Below are 10973 nucleotides of genomic sequence, written 5' to 3'. Positions count from 1 at the left end.
GGTCCTAGCATACAGCAGGGCAGGGTTGGGGAGGGGTGCTCTGTTTTTTTTTTAAATACCAATCCAAATTCCCACTCTCTCCTCTCCTCCTATTTTGTCCACTCACCCTCCAATCCCACCGGCCTCTAATCCTAAGGCACATTGCTTTGTGGAAGCAAATGTGGTTGACAGTTGTATGGCTGGGGCAGACTGAGGAGCCACTGGCAGTGGCACTGGGACTTATCTCTACTGCATGTACTGGCTTTTTGGGATCCTATTCTCTTTGGAGAAAAGTGCTTTTTGTGCGTTGTTTAAGTGTGAATTCTAGTGTTCCTGTAAAGACTTTCACATCCTGTTTAGAGTTTTCCTCTTCATTTCTAATTTTCTTTCCCTACTTTGGGCAATCAGACCTTAGCTATGAAGAACCACACCACGGTGACTGTATTCATTCTTCTTGGATTAACAGATGATCTACAACTGCAGGTGATGATTTTTGTGCTTCTCTTTCTCACATACATGCTTAGTGTTACTGGGAATCTAACCATCATCACACTCACACTACTGGATTCTCATCTCAAGACACCCATGTATCTCTTCCTACGGAACTTCTCAGTTTTAGAAATTTCATTCACAACTGTCTGTATCCCCAAATTCCTCATTAGCCTGGCGACGGGGGATAAAACCATTTCATACAATGACTGCGTAGCACAACTCTTTTTCACTATTCTCTTAGGGGCAACTGAATTTTTCCTTCTGGCAGCCATGTCCTATGACCGCTATGTGGCCATTTGCAAACCCCTACACTACATGACCATCATGAGCAGAAGAATTTGCAACTTGCTGGTCTTTGCTTCCTGGCTGTCTGGTTTCCTGATCATTTTTCCTCCTCTCATCATGGGGCTGCAACTTGATTTCTGTGCAGCTAACACTGTAGACCATTTCTTCTGTGACGTTTTCCCTATACTTCAGCTCTCCTGCACAGACACGCACACAATAGAATTAATGGCACTTCTCTCTGCCATTTTGACACTCCTGGTTACGCTGGTGTTAGTGAGCCTCTCCTACACACACATCATCAGGACTATTCTGAGAATCCCATCTTCTCAACAGAGAAAGAAAGCCTTCTCTACATGTTCTTCACACATGGTTGTGGTGTCCATTTCTTATGGCAGCTGCATCTTCATGTATGTGAGGCCCTCTGCAAAGGAGAGAGTCGCTTTAAATAAAGGGATCGCTCTGCTTAGCACTTCAGTTGCACCCATGCTGAATCCCTTCATTTATACGCTTAGAAACAAACAAGTAAAAGATGCTTTTAAGAATATGACTAAAAGGATGGAGTTTTTCTCAATGAAGTGAGAACTTAATTGTATTCCAAGTTGACTGGTAGTGTCAGCAGGAAGAGTGAAGGGCATCATCAAGTTCTTCCACACGTGTATTTAAAATCATATGACCCTTTACTTAACTGAACAGCTTCTGTGTCCTCAGTTATTTCCGAATTCTGTGTCTTACCCTGTTTGGAATGAAATATCCTAGTTTGCCATGCTGAGTTGGCATTGTACAGAAATTAATAGCCATATTGGTCTCAAATTTTAAATTTATTTTTTTCCAATTTTATATGAGTGACAGACTAAATTAAACATGTAAGACCTTATTTATGTGGCTTTAATTCCAGAAACAATAAAGTATTCTTCAAATTATAAAAAGAAAGATATTTATCTGCCTTTTTATTTTTATAACTTTCAGAATTCTCTTAGAAGCAAAGTGACTTCGAAATTTCCATGATCTTCTGCAGTGTTCCAGAGGCTCAGTCCCATGTTTATTTTATAAAGATGCTTATATATTACATAAGCTAATGACATATTGTTACAACATGTAAATTCCAGTTTTCTTAAATATTGTTTGAATTTATCACAACACTCAATCCCATGTTTTACTAGGCTTCTTGAAATGTCTGACTTTTATCTTCACAGCTTTGTAAAATGTATGCTGACATGTTGATGTCTAAATAAGAACATAAAGATTATGGGTAATCTGATTATGACAAAGTAGAAAATAAATGTGTACACAAAAGGAATAACTGAATAATGGTCTTTTTAATTCTTATTTGAATTCTCACACAGTGTTCAAAAATTACACAGCAGTTCCTTTCTGGACCTGGTACACTTTAGGCCATAAACAAGTGTACAATTCTTTTAGAACATTACAAAGATGTAAAGATTCTCATGAATAATTTTTGAGCATTGTAGGTTCTACCAGAGTGATTTCTTCTCAATGTAAGTGGTCAAATATGTTTTTAAAGTCATTATAATAATTTATCATGTGAAAAGCAGAATGTGTTGGCCAGCATCTTCTCAGATGTGCCATGTTTCAATGTGACACAAAGGAGAAAACCTTCCCCTAAAAAGCTAATGTACTCATATTGTTGAGAGCTAATGGGTGTAACATCTGACGCTATGAAGAGACACAATCTCATAGTAATAGATGGATGCTTATATATTACATAAGCTAATGACATATTGTTACAACATGTAAATTCCAGTTTTCTAAAGTGGATGGGGGCATGCCCAGGGGAACTATGGAAATACTGAGAGCAGGAGAAATGATCTTCCCCAGTAACAACACATAAATTGCTTACCCAATGACAAATAGTGAGCTATGAAACATTTATACATATAGCATAATATAGACTGAATAGGCTGTATCTAGGCATATTTATGTATACTCTTATAGACATATTCATGTAACAATAATTAATAAAAAGATTATGAATTTGAAAGGGAGTCAGGAAGGGTGTATGGGAGGGTTCAAAGGGAAAGAAAAAAGAAAGAGAAATGATGTAATTATATTATAATCTCAAAAATACAACTATGGGGGGCTGGAGAGATGGCTCAGAGGTTAAGAGCACTGATTGTTCTTCCAGAGGTCCTGAGTTCAATTCCCAGCAACCACATGGTGGCTCACAACCATCTGCAATGAAATCTGGTGCCCTTTTCTGGCCTGCAAGCACACATACAGACAGAACACTGTAAACGAAATAAATAAATAAATCTTAAAAAAAAAAAAAACCTCACAACTATGGGTTTTAAACTGTGACCCCATTCCCACCCTACCAATTTGCAAGAATATGAGACACTTGTTTTAAGCTACCTTTTTTACAACTCCAAAACCTGGACAAGGAGATGCTCCTCAAAACAGTGACTGAATGCGTTTGAGATGGGATGTCTCAGAAGGGTTCTAGGTGTCCCATAAAGAGACAGACTGTTCAATGATGACATTAAGAAACATCTCCATCTTCATAAAGAAGTAAAGTACAGGATACGGCAACAGCACTTGAGATACTTCACCATGTTACGAGAATGAACGACGCAAATACCCAAAGCTAACACTGCTTGGAGGAGTGTACGGGATAAGGCAAAGAGGAAGGCCCAAAAAGCGCTGGATAGACTGCACAAAAGAATACTGTGGAACCTTGGATATGACAATAACACAAGCATCTAGGATTGCCTGGGATAGGAACAACTGGAGAACCACCATAAACGGGCTGCCCATGCGTGCTTAAGCATCGCTGGGGCATAAATGATGATGGTGATGGGTTTTACTACTATCAAGAATTAACTGGCCGGGCGGTGGTGGCGCACACCATTAATCCCAGCACTCGGGAGGCAGAGGCAGGTGGATCTCTGTGAATTCGAGGCCAGCCTGGTCTACAAGAGCTAGTTCCAGGACAGGAACCAAAAAGCTATGGAGAAACCCTGTCTCGAAAATAAAAAAAAAAAAGAATTAACTGAATTCTTACAGTTAACCTTCAACTTATAACTTTATATGGTCTGGAGAGGTAGGTGCCACTCTGAAATCTGTGTTAAACCGTATCTGGCAGGTTATGTCCTGTAAAGTTGATAGAATTATAGTATAACATGTTCTGGAAAATAAGTCAGATACAGAAAGAAAGTATATTAAGTTTTCCTACACTGTGGCAACTTGGAAAACAACAACCTACAAGTAGAAAGAGACAGAAAATGAAATCACGAGATTCTTAGTTTAAAAAAAGATCATCCTGAGATAATCAAGACCCAGAAAGACAATTATGGTTTGGAATTTGTGTATATGTGGATATTAGCTGCTAAATCAATGATAACCAAGCTAGAATCCATAGAACCACAAAGGTTTGTTGTAGTGTAAGATGTTGTGGGTAGCACGTTATGGGTGTGTGGGTTAACATCGGTCCATGAAATGAAGACTCAGAGACACTTTGAGAATGAATTTAGCCTTAGCAGGTGCAGGGATTCCTACCCTCAGCGGACTGAAGCACTTTCCCTTAGCCCAGGGCATTTTTATTTATCCCTATATTTACACTTTAGCCAGTAGATTTCCATATATTCAAAACAACCTGAATGAAGCTTCCAAAAATACAATGTCAAGTATAAATACCTGATTCAGGAGGTACCCGAGGTTTCCAGGTTTCCCCCTAACCAAGTTTTGCATAGGCTTTGTACCCATGGAAAACTCCCTAACAAGATGTATATAGGACAGAAAAGGTATCTGTAACATGGAGGATGGATTAAGAATGAGTGATAACTCTGGAGCTAGACCAGGTTTGGCCCAGAGGGGTTATTACTAGGGGAGTGGGGGTTGTCTGCTAACCCTCTAGAGCCAGACCACAGGAAATTCTGCCATTGTAAGAAACTGGGAAGCAGACCACAAATAGATCTCGCTAGGAAAGGGGAAACAGAACATATAGCAATGAATGAATAGGTGAGGGGAACGAGAACAGGAGGCTCATCTGCAGGGGTGTAGGGAAGAGAATAATAAGTAGAGAAGTGTGGAAGTGACAGCTAAAATTAAGGGCTATTTGATGAGTAGTGTCATAAAATACATGAAAATGGCATAAGAAAAATGCTAACTAATGAGGGAGACAGAACCCCAAATGAATATCACTTGTTACCAAATGAAGCTTCCATTTCTTGGATTGGGCTACATATAATTGATTTCTTGGTCAAAGGGATCCCATGGGAACCTTCTTGTCACCAGGACTAGAGGTTGCTCTTTACAACTGGCAGCAAGGCCCTATTGCTAGAGTTGACACCTACACAATTCATTGAAAGTGGAGTTGATCAGGTGCCCACACAGAGCTTTCATCCTAAGTGCTTGTGTCCTTGGCACAGTAAGGTACCCTGCACGCTGCCAAAGGAGAAGCATAGACACAAACCCACAAAACCCTTTGCTCTACAATGATGGTCTACAAGAAGTGCTGGTGCAAGGGTGGTACAAGCCTTGTATGAGTAGCCAACCAGTGTTTGACCTGACTTAAGGGCCACTCTACAAGGTGCAACACATAAACTACACTTGCCTTGGTTACCAAGAACCAGAGACTTGGTAACCCAGGGAATGAACGTGAAATGAAATTTATGCCCTGGCAATGTTGAAGCATGTATGGGTAGCCCATATAGGGCGATTCTGTTGAACATGTCTATATTGGATTTCACGGTCTAAGCTGATGAGGATGATTGACCAGGTCTCTTCTTCAGGTTGCTTAGGGACCTGGGGGAAACCAAATACTATTGTTCTAAAACAAATAAACAAAAGCATATCAAAAATACAGAAACAAAACAAAAAAAACCAAAACCTAGTAATGACATTCTGCTATACTCATAGATGAGCCCTGCTCAGTCATCATGAGAGAAGCATCCTCCTGCAGCAGATGAGAACAAATACAGAGACCCACAGAAAGATATGCAAAGAATGACAGACCTTGTATCACTGAGCCCTAAATCCGTCAAGTCCCTCCCCTTGGGTCTCTGGGAAGCCTGGGAAAGAAGAGACAGGGAAAGTATAAGAGCCAGAGTGCATGGATTTCAACAAGAAAACAAGACCCTCTAAATCAGTGGGATCAATGTATACACTAATTCACAGAGAGTGGGGCAGTGTGCACAGGGTCTGATGGGTCTGCACCAGATAGAGTTCTGGAGTAGAAAGGATATGTAAACATAAGCCCACATCCCCAAATCAGACAACCACTTGGAAATGAAAATTTAGTTATTCCAATGGACTCTCACAGGGGAATCAAAGTACTCTTAACGGTAGGGTGTATACCTAGCTGTAGATGGCTAAAAGAAAGCAAACCCAGTGATATCTTTGGAGGTTTCTTGTCTCACAAAGTACTATCAAGACTTTCCTATTTCTTTTATCTTATTTTTAAATTTTATTTTATTTATACATTTTTGTTTGGTCTTTGTATCTTGTAAGTCTATATATATATATATAATGGCTTCCAGTTTAGTGGTTTCTTATGGGATTCTAAGCGTGCTAATGAGTGGTTCTCTGCATCTCTATTTGTTTTGTGTGCCTTTTCTTGGGTTCTTTTCCTTCTGCTTGTTCGTTTTGTACCGTTCCAATGTATTAGTTTTGTTTATTTTACTTTATTTTATTATTGTCCCTTAGAATCCTGATTGTTTGCTAATAAGCGACAGAAAGGGGGAGAATCTGGATGGGAGTGCTGGCGTGGAGTTACTGAACAAAGTAGAGGGAGAGGAAACGATGTGAGAAAAATGTTTTTCAATAAACATCAGGGGAAAGGACACAGAAAGAGAGAGCTCAAGTGGAAAAGGAGGACAGACATGGAGAGTAGAAAAGAGTGGTGTGGGCATGATTAAGTTATGATATTAATCAAATCACCTTGTATGCATCTGTAGAAATTTCCTAATAAAGCCGATTAACTTGTTCAACCAATATGTGTGGGAAGACACACAGAGGAAAGGATTGTTACTGAGAAGAATGCTAAGCGCCATTCCCCAAGCTCTCTCTAGTTTCTGTCCTCCATTTCTTTCTCAAAATTCGTCAACATGGGATACCCTATTCTATTGTATAATGCACTAGGAAGGTGATGTCAGCAGACATCCCCTGTTCCTGTTATCACCCATATTATGATGTCTTCAGTGGGCTTTAAGTATCTCCCATAGACTATCAATCACATAAGATCTTCTTAGGGTTACTTGCAGGCAATCTCAAACTGTCTCACTGCATGGCTCCTTTTGTAATTTCAATGAAAGTCTCCAAGACACTGTAATTCTTGAATTTTGCGTATATGCAAAATCAACACCACATAGGTGATGGCAATGTCTACTTCAAAGTTGGGTAGTAATGTGCTATTTTGAACCATTGCTGCACTGGTCTCTGTGCAGCTTATCTGTGTGACTAAGCCCACTGAAAGGAGTCCTGGTGAAAGAACTTCCTAGAGAGTTTCGTATAAACATGCTGCCACAGAGATACTCTTTTTTGAAATGAAAATTTATAAAATGAGTTTGCTTTTTATACCCCAAAGCCTGCTATATGCATAACCTGGCCAATTCCTAAAACACCCCAAGAGCCCATACCTCATTTTCCAAGAACAACCTGCTTGGGTTATTTTTATTGTCATCAGTTTTTCTTAATGACAGCATGCAACTCATTCATTTCCTTCCAAGATCATTTGTTTCCCAAGTCTCTTTGCTCCTAACTCTCACTACAAATATATTTTAAACCACCTATAGGCATGCCCCATCCTGACTAATGGGCTAACTTAAACTCCCTCTGAATGAATCAGTCTGTTTAATTTTACGCACCCAAAAAGTACGTAGGACACAAACACAATATAGGCACATTGTTCACAAGAAGATAACAATATAACGTACACAAACTCTATAACAAATTTCAATATAGTTCTGGTTTCCCAGCTTACACCCCTTGGGTGTTCTTTTGTATTTTAATCCACTCAATATTACACTATCATGAGATTTCACCAGAATCAGTCATTAATTTCTGCTCATAAAATTTTAGGCTTTACTTTACATCTCAAATCCAAATTTTTCCAAATTCTGTCCTCAAATCAGAACTATCAGTAGTTTGGAGACAGGGACACAGTTCCTCTTTTTTTTTAAAATTAATTTTGCATATCAACCACATTTCCCCCTCCCTCCCCTCCTCCTTCTCTCCCCTCAAACCTACCCCCAACCCACTCTCAATTCACTCTTCCTAAAGTGCAAGGCCTCCCATGGGGAGTCAACAAAGTCTGGCACCTTAAGTTGAGGCAAGACCAAGCCCCTTTCCCCCTGCATCAAGGGGACATAGTTCAATAGAGCCATCTTCTTTAGCTGGAACATTTTCTTAAGATGTTTAGGGAACATTTAAGACCAAATCGAGATTTGTGGTTTCAATGCTGAAAAAAAAAACCTTTTAGAACTACTTAGATCACAAAGCAGAATTGGAAATGCTGTTAAAGGTATTTAAATGTGGGCTTATGCATGAAGGGTAAGAGAAAGAAGCTACCAGAAGACAGTATACAATTAATGCTGTGAGGTGGGCAGTGTCAAGGGAAGTACTGGGAATAGTAGATGATACTCAAGGGTGGGGTATAACTTTCTTATCGACAGCAAACCAATCTTACTATTAACCACATACTTGATTGATAGCATTCAAATTTCATCTCAAAAGACTGTTAAGAATTATGTGTGATACTTTATAATATGATACTTGGATACTTTATAATATGATAAAGTAAAACCAGAAGCCACTAGAGTTGCACATAAGATTTTTCAAAAGTCTTTTTCTTGTAATTAGATGAAATTCTTAGCGAATTGTAGGCTCATGGCTAGGAAGGGCCCAAATACTCAAGCACTGATTAATAGTACTATATTTCCAGGTCTCATTCTGTCAGAAGCTGCAATGAGCTTCCATAGTAAGAGGCTTCTTTTTTAATGCATTTTTCAGGCAAAATCCCAAACAATATTTTTACAAGCCTATTCTATTTATAGAACAAAACTATTTGTGACACATAACTTATGGTCTAATAAATTGATTAGGTGTATTGTCCACCTTAGTAAGGCAGATAACTGAACTGAGAGCCCTGGGACACACCAGTGAGCGCAAGAGTTGTGAGAAACAACACATGACTAATTAGATTAACTTAGAAGCCTCACTGATAACTGTTTTCCTAAATGATACAGCAGACTTCTTTGAGGAATCTGTATGCAAGTCTCTGGAGATTGTTTAGTGTTTTTAAGTATAATTTGTTTTTAAAAATACAGATTGCCTGGGGAGTACATTTGTTTAACATGAAAAGTGTTATTTCCTTGGGAAATGTTGTTATAAATCTCCAATTCTCATGAGAATTTTCATCATGTCTTTAAGTTTTGATTCAAGAAGTGAGTATATGAAAATTCATTGAGTTAGGATGGATTCATTTTCTGTGTCATTGTGAGCGGTGCATAGGAGATGATTCCACAGACCACATCACTATAGTAAAGAGAGGACTTAAAACACAAAGCATTGGCTGGTGAAGTCATCTGCAAGATTGTCTGACTAGGTGAGAAAACCATCATATAATGTGGCTTAAACTGAGATGCATTCAGAGAGGAGTGTAGTGCCTGTGCTCTTATCAGCAACTTGGTCAATCTGTAAACTATGGGAAGTCTGGTCCAAGTACAACTGAGCCTGTATCTTTGCCTGTTTATGTTATTTGAATACATGTGTTTCAGATAAATATTTATGTTTTTTTTTTAATTTTTTACACACTTAATTGGGATGGGATTCTAAAAGGTGAAGTTATCTGGAAAAATTAAAATTTTTTTCTGCTACGTATGTTTAATGTATTTTTGCTATTTTCCCATTAGAACATAGATGTATTTAGTCATGTTTAAACTTTAGTTAAAAAAATAGGATACCTTTTTTTACTGTATTTACCATTTAGAACTAATTTTTTTCCACTTAAAGTTAACCTGTTTCTCATGATGGGTGATACTATGTTTTGAAAATTTCATCATAGACTTAACTTCAATGTAAATTCTATATTTTCCAGAGTATTTTGTGGAATCGTTGATATGTGTAATTAAAGTAGAATAAATGAATGATCTTAAGTAATGGTACTGAGATTTCTGTGGTTTAGACATATGCAGTCCTACATCTTTTGCCATTGAGTTCATCCTTGCACACAAAGGAAGCTGTAAGAGATGCCCTCGTGACTCTCTGATGTGAAGGTATGTCCAATAATTGGTGATCTTTAGCCATGTGTGTCGGCCGTGTTGGTATGCACAGCCCTGACAGCAGAAGGCTCCTCACTGCTTCTCAGTAGATTATACATTCACCCTGCACTTTGCCTCAGTTCTCCTCACTATTCTAGGAGTACTTGCTATCATTTCTGTTTCTCATTCTAAGACCTGTCATAGACTCCAAATATTTCTGGTAAACATTTTAAATATCTTTAAGGCAAAAAGTATTGTTATAGGTTGCCATACACTTCATGGAAATATGAGAATCTATGTGTCTGATGCTGAAGAGTTCAGATAAGAAGTTTTCCCAAGAGATGGATAACTTTACTTTTCATAGTAAATGCTCATCTTACTTGCTATGTCAGTCTAACTAATTTTGCTCATCAATAACATCATGTCAATATATAGTTATCTACATCTACTTGTTAGTATCTTTGTTCGTGCCTCCTGCTCTCTCTTCTCTCCTACCCTTCCTTTCCTTTCCTTCCTTTCCCTTCTGTACTCATCTTTTCCCTTCTCTTTCTTCCCTTCCCTTCCTTCTCTTCCCTTCCTTTTCTTTCTTTTCCTTTACTTTGTTCCTTTGTCTCCTACCAAGTCCAAGGCCTCATTACACTAGTCAAGCAATCTGACACTAAACTATAACCCAAGTTTCTTAAATTTTTGTCACTTGAAGCGTAAGAAACCACAATGGAGGACAGGTGTGATGTGCTAAATGTTTAATCCCTGCCCCAAGAGGCAGAGGCTTGCAGATCCCTGTGCATCTGAGGTCACCCTGATCTACCTAGTGAGTTCCAGGACACCCAGAGCTACATCGTGAGACTTTGTCTCACACACACAAATAAAAAATAATTAATAATTGCAATGTCTTACCGCAAACCCTAATAATATCTAACTGTTCCTAATGAAGTGGTATTTGAATAGAAGGTAAACAAAACATAAGGAGACAATAAAAAACAAGCAATGGACGTAGTAATA

At 38.6% G+C, this 10973-nt stretch overlaps 1 protein-coding gene across 1 annotated transcript; it reads left to right on the top strand.

Annotated features, from left to right (window-relative positions):
* The first annotated feature begins 396 nt into the window (after positions 1 to 396).
* On the top strand, positions 397 to 1335 carry LOC101991258 (olfactory receptor 6C74). The gene has a single exon (XM_005372021.1). The coding sequence runs from the start codon at positions 397 to 399 to the stop codon at positions 1333 to 1335; it is 939 nt and encodes a 312-aa protein (XP_005372078.1).
* Positions 1336 to 10973: the final 9638 nt, after the last annotated feature.

Source organism: Microtus ochrogaster, unplaced genomic scaffold (assembly GCF_000317375.1).
Source record: "Microtus ochrogaster isolate Prairie Vole_2 unplaced genomic scaffold, MicOch1.0 UNK158, whole genome shotgun sequence".
NCBI classification, from domain to species: domain Eukaryota; kingdom Metazoa; phylum Chordata; class Mammalia; order Rodentia; family Cricetidae; genus Microtus; species Microtus ochrogaster.
The sequence above is the reverse complement of the archived record's forward strand: the minus strand, read 5'-3'. Positions and strand labels throughout refer to the sequence as shown.

What these genes read in the sequence shown, in the direction of transcription:
- LOC101991258 (XM_005372021.1), top strand. Translation starts at nt 397, where the DNA reads ATGAAGAACCACACCACGGTGACTGTATTCATTCTTCTTGGATTAACA.